Here is a 14,309-nt window from a genome sequence, read left to right as displayed (position 1 = left end):
ATTCACTGTGGAGGTCTGACTTGTTGGCTGCTATGAAGCCCCCAGGAGTTCCCTGTGCCTGGCAAAGTTCTGAAGCTGGGCCTACTATTTTTAAAATCTCTTACATTGATTTTGAGCTGTGATGAATCTCTTCAATCCTATCCTTTTATCTATCTTGCAGAGAATCTACATAGGTTCTGATCTTCGTTTCCAGTTAATCATTGGTTTTGGTTTTTACTTTCCCCTATAGAAAGTAGAATCATCATTTCTATCATTTCAGTTAATGCCGTAAAATGACTTTCTGCCTAAGAGACAGTAAATGGCCTCTAAGATGCTATAAGTTCTGGCTTCTCATATTGTTCTTACTTCATCTATGCTTCCTTGACCACGTTCCTCCCCTGCTAGATTACTTAACTCCAACCACACTGATTTCCTAGCTCCCCTTCATGCATTTCAGGCATGCTTCTACCTCAGGGTCTGTTCCATGCTCCTTCCTCAGCTTACGTCACTTTTCTCTGAGATTCTCAGGTTTCCATCCCTCACTTCCTTCAAGTTATGACTCCAATGCCACTTTCTCAGTGGTGACTTCTCTGGCTATCAAATCTCAAGATACCAACATATTACTGCTTCATCTCTTTTTCCTGCTATTCTTTTCATCTTAGTATTTTTGATACTCTCTGCTGCTTTTATATTTTATCTTAATTATCCATCCTTTCTCTCACTAGAATATAAGCTCTTTGAAGACAAAGATTTTTGTCTGCTTTATTCATCACTCTTTCCCTAATGCTCAGAGTGGTGTGGCTTGAAGTGTTGGGGTTTGGAGCCTATGGCCAAGAAAGAATTCTTGAGACATCTTTGGTGCAAAAAGGTGGTTTTATTAAAGTGTAGGTATCATAGGAAAAGATAGGATAAAATAAGCATATAGGGAAAAATTAGGACCTGAGATCCCCACCCAGGGAAAAAACACATATTTTGGAATAATGCTGGGAGTGCCTGACCAAGGCAAACCCCCTCAGGTGTAAGGTTCCTCTTTTTATTATCATTATTTTTTAATGCTTATTTATTTTTCACACACACACACACACACACACACACACACACAGAGCATGAGTGGGGGAGGGGCAGAAAGGGAGACACAGAATCCGAAATAGGCTCCAGGCTCTGAGCTGTCAGCACAGAGCCTGACTGGGGCTCGAATGCATGGACGTGAGATCATGACCCGAGCTGAAGTCAGATGCTTAACCGACTGAGCCACCCAGGCACCCCAGTTCCTCTTAAGAATGTAGGAGACCCTACCGACTCCCTCTCAGGTTTTCCTCAGGAATTTGACAAAAGACCAAACTAAAAATAAGTAGTAGACCACAAAACGTATGACCCACAAGGAATGATATGACCATAGTCTGACTCCTTCTCACACAATGGAATGGAGTCAATCAGGAATGGAGTCAATCAGGAATGGACAACCCAACACCTAGAGTTATGAAGCCAATAAGAGTAGAACCTGAGAAGGAACAAGGGGGAACGGAAGGGGTGGGCTGACCAAAACAAGGACCCTTGCCTATAGTCACGGGCATTCACTTTCAAATGCCCTCCTCTGTAAACGAGAGATTTCATACTATTCTTCCCATCTGATCTTATACTCTAATAAACTTTTGCTTGCTGCTCATTTTGTGTCCACCTCTTCATTCTTCAAAGCAGTGAGATAAGAACCCTGGGTATTGAGATAAAATATCCTGCAACACTGGGACAGGATCCATGGGCAGAAAGAGCTACACTGGAGTTGTGGCAGATGACTGATTATATATCTTCAGGTTGGGAGGGGCCCAGGAATAGTGTAAGTCTGTAAGGAATTGTTGAAGCAAGGTTTCCAGGACCTCAAGGGGCTAGCAGCTGTTAGGAAAAGGTCATTTATTACTGTTCAGTAAAACCTCAGTCATGAGATCCTTCAGATTTATATCAGCGGGCCATAAGCTTGGACTATGATTGCCAACCTATATCTTGGGGTGGGGGAGCATTGGGGTAGAGATAAAGGACGTTTCCAAAGGAATTTTTAAATGTTTAAAGTAGTCTTACAGGATCCTGGGGCGTCAGGGTAATGTTAAGCTAATATTGCCTTTTGCTCTTAGCAAAGAGTCATCATCAAGGGAGTAGAGTTCCTGGAGGAATGTCACTCTGCCTGTTTCAAGGACTTGTCAATGGGCTGTAAGCAGTAAGGAAATTCAGTTTTTCATTTACCCTTGTTTTCCACATCAAGAATACTGCTTGGTACACAGTATGTGTTCAGTAAATAGCCCATGAGTTAATAAATATCTAAGGATTCAGAAGAAGAAAAGGAGGCTGGAGAACATGTTCTTTGTGCTGTCTGTGTTCTCATTGTGCCTTACACTCTTGCACATATGCCACCATTTACTGCTCTGCCTAACCTGTTCTCCAGGGGACCTTGGCCTTTGTACATACGAAGTTCCGGAAAGTTTCCAAAGGAGCAGATGAAGAAAGAGAAATAATACATAAGAAGGAATGCTCTCTTGAGAAGACAGTTTGTGGGGAGGATGGTTATATGGGTTACCTTAATCAAAAACAAAGAAAGGGACTGCATCTTATCCTTTTTGACTATTCTTGATTTTGGAGAAACTGATGAAATAGAGCAAGATAAATAAAGGAATAAAGAGCTAATCCACAGGAGAGAAGACTGTTTTTATTGCTCTTACACAGATGTCTGTCCTTACAACACAAAAAAGTTTTTTTCTTTGGGGGAGGGTGGGAATAAGACTAGGGGAGCTACAATTTAAATTGGAATCTCTAGGCAGTCTGTGTTTAGGAATTAGCATTGCATTATTTTCCTGGCTCCCCGCCCCCTCTTGTCTTTTAGTTGAGGAACAGTTGCCCTGGAATAGCACATAGAGTTTGCATTAGCATCCCTGAGGATAGAACTTTGACCCCACAGACTAAGGAAGCTACAAATGGAAAATTCCAAGTTGCTGTACTCTTTTATTTTCATGCTAATGCTTCTGCAGAGAGTATTTAAAGAAACAGATGCACAAGAATAATAAAGAGTTGAGGACTAAGAACGCCTCTGACAACAGTGGAGTGTTTTTCCAGCATGTTCTTATATCTGTCTGTGCTTGTACAAATCCAGAGGGCTCAAGGTGAAACCCTGTTTTTACTTTATGATAAAGCCAGACTAGCATAGATATGGAAAACCCTGGGTCTGGGTTTCAAATCCTGATTGGATTTGAAAGCTGTATGTTTCATTTTACTTCCTTCAGGCTACACTATTCAATTCCCAAAGACAGATGAGCATATTCTTCAGTAAAAGCCTTTGGGGAATGGTGATTTTCCAATCTCCCTTGCCAATTGTCACTCTAGTTCAACAATACTCATCCTTTCCTCAAATCCAGCCTGGATGGTACCCGCTGTAAGTTCAGTCCCCCTGGCTATTTCCATTGTATTCCCTACAAGAAGAAAAACTTCATCTTTTCCTTAGAATAACTTCATCCTGGGTATAAATCCTCAAGTAGAAGACATATCAGAGCACTACTACACTCTGCAAAGCCAGATAGTTTCAACATTTTTCTCTTAATATGCAAACAGACATATTTTACTTTAGGACAGACATGTTTCACAGAGGAGAAGCTCCTTAGAAAGGTAAAATCATCATATCTAACCCTGCTTTAAGATTATTTCTCTCACACACCCCTCAGCTGGACTATGGCCAGAAATTAAACAAGAACTCTACTTGGTCTCTTCCCAAATTCTCTTTCACACCCTGAAACCACCCAGGGAGACTTCCTCCAGGTGCATCATCTATACAGATGGTTTCCTTCCAGGGGTGGCTTTAGAATTTTTTATATTCAAAGTCCACAGGAGCAATAATTAGGTGGGAATGGGTGAATGGAGACAGAGAGGATGGAGGGTCTGTTTTGAAACTGCATTTCTCTATCAAGTACACATTTCTCTTTCTTGGTTTGTAGGTTTATAAGAGGTGATTAGAAGAAAGCACTCTCAGCCAGTTGGAAGTAGGGAGTGGGCAGAGTCAAGCCTTTTCTATATGCCAGAGTAGAAAGAACTTAGAAATGGCTACTCCCAAGTGATGTCATAAACCCAGCTTTCTCCTTTCACCCAAGGCTACATCCCAACCCTCTGCTCTTCTCTCATGTTCCCTCCTGTGTACTCTTGTAGCTTGACCTCCGTTCTCTGTGTGCAGAGCCTCATTTCTACAGTTAGACTACAGGATTCCTGAAGGCAGAGCCCGCGGCTTCTTGTGCATCTCCCACAACCCCCAGTGCAGGGTTCCTCCCAAAAGAAAAAAAAAGTGGTTGGCTGACTGATTGAAGAAACAGAAACAGGCCTCTGCAGTGACCTGAAGCATATGGAATTCTGATTAAGGGAAGTGAAAAGTCAAAAAGCCCAATATTGCACTCTTTATAAAGTATACGTATCCCAACAAATCCGAGGTTATTGGAAAAGTAACAGCCTTCTCCCCTGACCAGCCCCAACCAAAAATTTCATTAGAATGGATAAAGAAGCAGAGCAGTAAATATTAATGGGTAGGAGGGGGAAGCTGGAGGACAGCAGGCTGAACTGAGCAGGTGTTCACCTCACTCAATTTCAATCCGTTTGCAGCCAACAACGTCATTGTTTGGCCTTCTTGAGCTCACCGACAGGCCATTTTTCATGATTTTACCATTTCTGGCCAAATGCAAACTTTTTAATTAAATGTACCACATGATTCCAGATGTTTGTTTATTTGTTCCAAAAAGGTTGTAAAATCTCTACATGAGGAAAAACCTGGGGCAGGGGTAAAGTTTTCTACAAGATATAGGGAAACAAATGAATTAGAACCGGGATGGGGAGGTGAATGCTGGGCAGAGCTCTCAGCAGAACAATCTAGACCAAAACCATTGGCTTCAAATAGTTCTCCTTCCAGAAACCCAAGATTTTGGAATAAACATGCTGGGCACTTATTAGTTGTTTTTTTTTTTTGTTTTGTTTTGTTTTTTTTTTTTTTAAAGAATGTAGCTTATCTGGAGCCAAAGATCAGAATGAGAACAAATTTTTGTGGCTGCTTTGCCTGCTTATTGTATGTTTGTTCCTGTTGCTATGAGCTCCACTACATTAATTCTGGCAGACTCCCATTTAACAGGCTAGATTATAGCTTATGCATGAGTGGTAGGGAAGCATTCTGCAAGGTGAGAAGAAAGAAGAGGGATACCAGCAGAGACCACTGCTTCCCATACAGCCTGCCAGCGTCCTCACAGTCTTCTGTTCTCTTGTACTCTCTGTCTCTAAACATAATCAGTCATTAAGTCAGTCTATTGCATTTGCTACAGAATGTTTCTCATATCCCTACCCTTCTCTGCTCCTCCAACCAGCCAGCCACTCCAGGGTCTTCATCATCAATGCTAGATTATTTCAACATTATCCTGATACTGGGCTCTAAATTTTCGTTTCAAAAGCCAACATCAGAAATACTTTGAATAATGTGGGGAGGAAAGGCACCAACTGTACATTTTCTCTGATGCCTGAGCCAGAGATACCCTATGACCAAACCATCAGCAACCTTAAACAACAATTCCATGGTGGTCGGAAGGTTACCGTTACATTGCCGTCTCCCTGCTCCACTGGAAGTGCCCTGGCCCCAGCTGTCTTCCCCATCTGTTACCAAGTTGTTTCCTAAATTGCCTTTGCTAGAAACCTGCTCTTTGGAAGCAGCAGTCTGCAGTCACATAGCCTGGTATCAAGAAATCCAAAGTTTCCAAAACTTTGACGCCATCCCACAGTGGCCTCCTCAATTCCAGACTTTTCTTTCCAACTCCCTCCTCACACCGTTTGCAGATTAATAATCCAAAAGAACAGCTTTAAATCAAATCTAGATGCTTTTGCCCATTCAAGACCTGCCATAATCCATCCTACAAACCTAACTTCATTTCTGACTTTTTCAAAGCCAGACCCCTTCCTCTAGTCAGTTCTATCTGTTCTTACATTTGTGCTTCTTCTTTACCCATATCCCTTTTTTTTCTTTCTTTCTGGAATACCTTTCTTCTGCCTTCCATCTACTCATGCCGTACTTGCCTTTCAAAGCTCAAGGCCAACTCTGCCAAACAGCCATGCCTGACTATTCTAACATTTATTGGTTCCCAACTTTTCTAAACATTTACAACATTTAAGGTTTTACCATGTCAGGCAACTTTTACTTATATAATATATAATATCTAGCTTGATTGACATTGCTTCATTTTGGTATGTCCTCAATCAAGCCATAAATTCTTAGAAGACAGATACCATGCTCTCTATCCTTCAGTTTTTCCACAAATGCTAACATATGCTTTGTACACAGTGGATACTAAGTAAAGACATTGGATGATGGAAAAACTCCTTACGTGAAGGTGGTGAGAGCAGCATCTGTCATCGCATAAGTCATATTTGACCATGTCTCAATTCTTCACTTGTAGTGAAAGGGATTAGAAATAGCCCATGACTCTAAAACTTCAAGACATTTAGAATCTTCAATCATGTCAATCCAAGACTCTCCATTTTTAAGGCAGAGGGACATATTTTCACCATAATTTTTAAAAAATGTTTATTTATTTATCGAGAGAGAGAGAGAGCAGGAGAGGGACAGGGGAGGGTCAGAGAGAGAGAGAATGAATCCCAAGCAGGTCCTGTGCTGGCAGCAGAGAGCACAGAGACTGACATGGGACTCAAACTCACAAACCCTGAGATCATGACCTGAGCCTAAATCAAGAGTCAAACACTTAACCAACTAAACCACCCAGGTGCCCCTTCACCACCATTTTTTATTTGGACTGGTTTTTTAGGGGAAGGGTTATCTCTTATCCTGCAGAAGTAAAGTTTGTTCCTGTTGGGAATACAAGGCATGACTCCATTTTTGCCTCCTTACTTTGCTGCTAGAACAGAAGAGCCAAATTCGTAGCCCCTCTGTGTCTAAGAGTGCACAATTCTGCCCAAAGAGTAGAAATAAAGCAATCATGGAGACTGCAAATGAAAAATCATCCTTGGAGAAAAAAGATAGGTAATGGACCCCTATGGATTTCAAATGCTTAAAGGAGGTTGCTTAAAGTTCCTGGCTGAAGTCCATGCCAGTCTTGGTAATAGCCGAACGGATTCATCCATCTTCAGATTCCACTTGGCTTGCTCTTCCATCACTGCCACCTTCCCAGACAGCGAGCACACACATACACATCTATCTATATATATGCGGAAGTTTTAATCTACACTACCCTCCATTCCAATCCACCCAGCCCTGCTCAGTACAGAGTGAAGCTATTGACCCTGCAAAGCAGCAGAGAGATGAATTTGATGACCCAGACTAGAGTTTTTAAACCATTTCAGCAAGGTCTAGAATCAAAGGAAAGTACAATTTATTCAGCACTTAGTAAAGTCCTTTTACTTTGGAACAGAGCGCACACACTGAAAATAGACTCCCACTGCCACGCAGATAAAATAAACCTGTCAACCACCACTGTCAAATCACTAGTCACCTCGATTAAATAAAGGAAACTTTAGCATCTCTCAGCATCTGAGAATTCCACCAAGATTATAAGCCCATAAAAGCATTATGAAGGAAAGAAAACTAAAGTAATGGGTTCTGTTGAAATGTCATCAGAGGAAGCATTTTACATAATTAGAAAATGCTAATAATAGCTCTGCACAAGGAACCAACACACTCTTCCCCTCACAGCCAGGGCAAAGCCATGGCATGGAGTCTGAAAGAAGAGAGCCGAGGCCATGCACTTATGTAGCGGGACGCACAGAAGAAACACGTTCCTGTCATCAAGGAGGCCATCCTTGCCAATTGTTAAAGTTATTTTCTTTTTCTTTTTTCTTCTTGCTTGCTCCCTCCCATTCTCTCTCTCTCTCTCTCTTTCACAGTTTTCAATACACTTTCCACGGAGAAGAGCTGGATCTGCCATGCTTCTGTGAATCTTCAAAGACTCGGTGATGTTTTTTGAGAAATTATCCAATAGTTAGCTCCCTTGAAAAACTAATCAAAATATTTAGGAAGACAGAAAGCAATAAGTAAGCAGGCTGCTTTAGTCATAGGGTCTGATCTCAGGTGGGACCTACCTGGCAAAGTCACCATAACCATCAGATTGCTTATTTCATCTTTTTAAATGGTCAATGCGGACCAACAAGCAATAGGCAAAAAGATACCTTAATGCTGACCTATTAAGATAACCTAAATAAATGTATTTATTTTCACTTAGTCTGTGCTCTTATTCTGTGTAGATTTTGTTTATAACAATCAAACCTACTTAGGTTTCATGTCCCCTGTAGGATGACATAGCAAGATGGGAGGACCATAAAAAACAAACAAACAAAAAACAGGGAAAAAAATTAAAAAATTGTCTGAAAGAGACAGATTACCTCAAAATCCTCTAAGCCTAAAACAAATTGTAATGAGCAGTTTGGTTATCAAGCAGCCCCATCTTGAACCCTCCCGAAAGTATTCTGCTCATTGGCATGCAGGTTTTCTGGCCAACATCTCCCCATCCCAAACATCTTTGTCTACATTGCCACATCTTCACACACATCCATTCATTTTCTTCTTATTCATTTCATTTTGACTTATTTAAATAGTTGAAGCAAAACACTCTATTTATGGCTTCTGGGAAAACATATTTTATGATATCTCATGCTAAAACTGTTAAGAAAATAAAAAAATGCCTGCTGTTTTTCTTTCTATCTTTTTCTTCTTATTTGGATGGCACACATTTTGCTGCTTCGTGGAGATATACAGAAAAATCAATTCCTAAGCATAAAATGCAACTCACATTAAGGAGACTGCAAACGATAACTAATTATGATGAGTTGCTATGTAAATCATTCAATGGCAGTCCCAGCAATCAATTTCAAACACAAATAGACCAAGCCCCTGGCGGCAGAAGAGGATGAACACCTACCAAATGTGTCAGAGATAACGGCAAGATTGCCAAGGTTGGGTGGAAGTAGGTTGGCAACCATCTCCAAGCAAGTTTCCATAGATTTCCTCTTGGTTTCTTGCATTCTTTCTTTCATACACTTAAAGTCCAATGCTTAATACAACAAGGTAACTATGGCATATTTTCAAGACTGTATAAGCATCAGGGAAAAAATAATAATTCAGGGATGTTCACTGGACTTGCAATAACTTTGCAAAATGTGCATACAAATGCACTGTAATGGGGCCTTTGGTGTGATAGCTACTGGCCATGTCAGATTATGGGATACATGTGGGATTGTCTGTTCTAACCTGGCATCACCACCACCCTCTACTAAGGTTTTCTCTGCAGCTCAGAGGAGGAACTAGAAACTGCATTTCTGAGACTTCCTTTGGTGCCTGATTCTACATTAGACTGAGCCAAACAGAGACACTGGAGTATGACTTGGAAATCCAGAGAGAAAGAGGAACAGGGCAATGTCTGGGCAGTTCTAATGTTTGAAGCAGTGTCCAAGTGAACTTCTTTAGAGTCACTCCCACAGCGGCGCTGCACATAGAGAATGTCACTAGGAGGTTCCCAGGCATTCCTGACATGTGCAGAAACTTCAGCAAGCTCTCAAGGATCACCAGCCTCGGTGTGAGGCTGGGACACTGAGTGGGGTCTTCCCTGACTGGATAAGGCTCTCTCTCATTCCTCACATTAAAACCCTTCATGATGTGAATATATAGTGGGTCTTCTTTTTTCCTATCTGAATACAGACTGATGCCATAGCATTCTCCCCTTTGGTTTTTCAAACTTTCTCTGCTCTTGAATTTATAGACTTGTAATTTAAAAGAAGGGAGGGAAGGAAAGTAACACAATTCTTTTGACAAAAACAGGCAAGGATACTATAATACTTTGCTGCAGCCTTAGCAAAGGATTTGGAAATTCACCCCTGGCAGTGGCCATTTCCAGGCCATTTCTCTGCCTGTACTTTCTTCTTCCCTCCAGCACAATGCCACGGTCAGTCCTGTATTTGCTTCAGATGTCCTGTGTGAAGGACACATGTCAGGGGTGGCCTGGGAGTCAAGGACACAGAAATCTGAATATTTTTTTCCCTGCCTCTGTCAATGAGTGACTTAGTCTTCCCCAGCAGTTCTTGGTGCCTTCCTCTGTTAAATGGGGATAATAATATTTACTCTTCCTACTTTATAGGGTTGTCTTGAGTATGATATGGTCTATTCACTAAACAGAAATGTTTTCCCCAAAAGACACAGTGGTCTATATAAATGCAAATTCCATTTCTAACAGCTACCAGATAAAGAGTGGCAATACCTGGCAGGCAGGTGTATGTCCTATGCACATATTTAAAGAAACATTTTTCTAACACTTCAACACTCCTCATAATGTGGATACCCAATAGAGGATATAGTAAGTAGACTGCCACTAGGTATCAACTGGGATCATTGACACAGCCGCGTGGTCCCTGTACTCTAAAGACATACTCAGACCTAGAGCAGAATTCTCAGAGAGATTCAGGCGCACCATTCTAAAACCACATGTATATCACGGCCTGCATCTCATTGCAAGTCCAGCCCCTTCTTTGAAGCTTCTGTTCTAGTAAAATAATTCTATTAGTTGCTTTAATTCATCCTATTTCCTTCCTACCATCAAAATACCAGACTTTGAAAACTATGACATAAAAACTATTATCTACTTGGAAGTTATACAATGTGGCTAAAACGCTGTCTGGCAATGAACCAATAGATGTAGACCCAACCATGGTGATCTGGGGTTGTGAAAGCAACCAAAGTTGAGGTCTGAGGTCCACAAGGCTGGTATTTCCTTCCAGTATCACTCACTTTCAAAGAAAGATGGGTCTCTTTTCTCAGACACAATCAAGGTATCTCACAGAGGCATCTAAATTATTGACTTTCGCCTCTCATCATTTACTGAACAAATATTAACCTGAGCTTCTATTAATCAGGAAGCCCTGTGCTAGGCATTGCAGGCACAGTGGTGAGCAAAGAGACACAATCTCCATCAATGCCTCTAAGCCCTTATAGCCTGTCCAGGAAGACAGTCCCTGAATAAAAGAGCACTGACCTAATATAAATGTGTAGGGTGGTATCAGAAGAGTCTTCCTTGCAGCTGGGATATTTAAGCTGATACCTGTAGGATGAGCAGGAACCAGTGATGTGAAAGAGAAGAACAATTAGAATCTTTACTGCCCCTCAGGGAACTTTCATTTATGAAGAGTTCAAGATATACATACACTTCACCTCTATCACACAAAGAAGAATATAAACAATTGCACTAAGGAGAAAGAAGCAAATATTACAAGTACCTCAGGAAGAGGAAAAATCAATGTAAGAAACAATTTCTTATAAGAATCAAAAAGTACAGTGCATTATTATCCCTACAGTGCATGGATTAGCTGTAAATTACAGATGCAAAATCCTTTGCATTTGAATCTACAGTCCTTAGGAAATGAATCTTGGGTTTATCAGACTCGACATTGGAAGTTACATAAAAGGACAAGCAAAGGGAAAATGGCATGTACAGAAAAATAGCAATTTGCACATGAACTACTGCCCACCAGTTTATGTAGTTGTTGGTGCGGAATGAAAAGAGATTGGGAACTGGATGAATCAAAAATTATTTGCAAATAGAACTTCCACTTAAGATTTTATAGAGCAAGTTTCAGACATCATGGAGGATTTCACTTGGGAAAGAAATGATGTAATTTGCCTTCACAATGTGAAAGAGCCTCCCTGGATAAAGGTTTGTAAACTGTTTCCATAAAGGTATTAACAAATGACACTCAGATAGTTTGGTGGTTTATATGATCAGAAAAAAAAGAATAATTTCTTTAACTTAAATATAAAAAAGCAAAGTGGCATTAAGTAGTCTCATTCCAGGTGCTGAAAAATCAGGCTTTCCCCACTTGTTATCATAGGATTCACGCCAAGCTAAAACATATCAGTCTCATCTCTTCCCTACATGGATCAGTCCAATAATAATTCAAACTTAATGAATTTCTCTGGCTCTCTCTTTACTGGTATCCACAAGACCACAGGCCCAAAGACCTAGCCACCATTTCATTATGTTCACTTTTTTCACTACCAGGTCCTTCGAACTAATCAAGCAACCAGCTCATTAAATGGATAAGGTATTCCTCAGTAAAACTGAGATATCTGTTGCTGGGTCCTTTAGATAACAATGTTCCCATAATGTCGGGCTCTGATGTCATCAAAGGGCATTTGTTTTAACTCTAAACACCTTGGGCATTTTTCCATATTCCAAATATTACTCAACATACCTTCACAACTTGTAGTCTTATATTCCATTTCTTTAAGGTTCAAATTTCTTGTTTTACTATTACAGTGAAATATGGTCCTATTATTGGGGATTATCATTTATCTCATTATGTCCTTCTTTTGTGAAATCTCAATTTCATGGCTAGATCAACTTTTACAAGTGGACTTGGGGGCTCTGAGACTTCAATTCCTATGCAGTGTACTCAATGATCTATACAGTAAAAATACCTTTTTTTAAATTTAAATATAAGAAACCAATAAATAAATCCATGAGCATATAATGCTAGAGTTAATTGGTTATTCTGTCTAGATATGGTATTGTTATTCACCTAGAGGAACTCTCCACCTGCCCCCCACCAAAAAAAAAAAAAAAAAAAAAAACAAAACAAAACAAAAAACACCAGTCTCTAAAGGAATATGTTCAAGACTTCCATAAGGACATTCAGTGAGGGATCTCTCTTCGCGGTCCTCCAAATACAGCATGTGGGTAGCTGTTTGTTCTACCTGCCTTTGAACAAAGTTGATTTCCACAAAACTGACACCTAATGAACAGAATTCTAATTGAACCAAAATATATGCAAATGTAGAAAAGTCCTACTGTGCCCAGACAACAAATAGGCAACAAAGGTCCAAATCACAGACACCTGGAATCCTGCAATACACTCTTGATCATTGCCTGCAGAGTAGAAGTGTGCCATTTGCCCAGAGCCCACATGTCTTTTCAAGTGCCAGCTTCCCCACTTTCTGGGCATCTCTACAGCCTTTGTTCATGCCCATCCATCCTGCAAAGAAGGTGGGAGCTGGAACAGTCCTTATTCAGTGTTCCCTGAATGTATGAGGGGAGTTTCCCGCTTGGGGAAGTGTTGTTCAAAGTATGGAATGCCTTCAATAAAAGCTTGTTCTTACTTAGATTGGAAGGCAGATTCACAATTAAGAAACATGCCTGTAGTCATAACCAGGATAAAAGGGGTAAAACAGTTATACCACATGGCCTCGTGTCCTCCCAGTTCCAACAAAGGTGATCATAGAGTCCTTGGCCTAAGCAGACAGCAAAGGGATGAGGCATTTTTAAATTATATTCCATGTAGACTCTAGAAATGGTAGTAAGAATTCAAGTCATCGGGAACACCGGGTAAGCCAAATTAATGTTTTTGAGGATCAGATAATTTAAGAAAAGCTGTGCATTGATCCTGGCCAATGTTGTTAGGCAAATTGGAATTCCTTTTAGTTGTAACATAGAGTTCATTCATTTTAAAATTACAGATTTCAACTATTCTCTCCAAACAAGGATACTTTTACAAACATTAGTGAGTTTCTCAATTCTCTCCAACACTTTTGCTGCAGGTAATGATCTACTTAGTAATTTTTAAGTACTATAATCTCTTTACTTAAAGAAAAAAAAATCAAATCACAAAATTATATTATAGCATGGATTTATTTGCCTTCCCAGTAGACCGCCACTAAATTCTATTTAATATGAGTTAAAATCACTAGGTTTGACAGGTATGGTTTTCTCATCAAGACCTTGAAAAGCACTGTGTTCCTTCTAAAGTGCGGAGGCAGCAATAATGAGCCCAGAGCTCTGCACAGCCAAGTGTCCCTCCCTGTAACTACTAAGAGCAATAAAAAGCTGAGTTCCTACCTCGGTGATTGGTAAGATCCCTGGAAGCAGAAGGCAGGGGTGTATAGGGGTGCTCTGGAGAGGCCTCGACATGGTCACTGGAAGCCTGCGTAATAAAAGAACATGTCAACATGAAGTAACACCAACCACTAAATACCTTCATTTACCAAACATGTCTTCTAGGGATGTGGGTCTGGAGGAAGTATTATCAACCACGACTCTTCTTAGGAAGCAAGAGTTGTCTGTGCTGAGATAATGTTCTGGTGAGTGCAGGGTAGCATAGGAAGCTTTGAAGAGTCTCACTAACAGGTGAAAGGGCTCTGTGACAAAGGGATGGTTTGTTTATTGTGTTGAACTGAAAGGTGAGAAGGAGGAAGGAGACAAGGTAAAGGTCACAGGCCTTCTTCAGGTGCTTCCCACAGATTCAGTGTTCACTGTGAGTAGATTTCTATGGAAACCAGTGAAGAT

At 40.6% G+C, this 14,309-nt stretch overlaps 1 protein-coding gene across 1 annotated transcript in view; it reads right to left on the bottom strand.

Annotated features, from left to right (window-relative positions):
- Nucleotides 1-14,309, bottom strand: part of LRMDA (leucine rich melanocyte differentiation associated) — a 1,032,219-nt gene that overhangs the window by 188,735 nt on the left and 829,175 nt on the right. The window contains exon 6 of the mRNA XM_043596635.1: nucleotides 13,863-13,947. Within this exon, the coding sequence (XP_043452570.1) occupies nucleotides 13,863-13,947 (85 nt within the window). The remainder of the gene's footprint in view (nucleotides 1-13,862; nucleotides 13,948-14,309) is intronic.

The sequence above is a fragment of the Prionailurus bengalensis genome, chromosome D2 (genome assembly GCF_016509475.1).
Source record: "Prionailurus bengalensis isolate Pbe53 chromosome D2, Fcat_Pben_1.1_paternal_pri, whole genome shotgun sequence".
NCBI classification, from domain to species: domain Eukaryota; kingdom Metazoa; phylum Chordata; class Mammalia; order Carnivora; family Felidae; genus Prionailurus; species Prionailurus bengalensis.
This window is presented reverse-complemented; position numbering and strand designations above follow the sequence as displayed.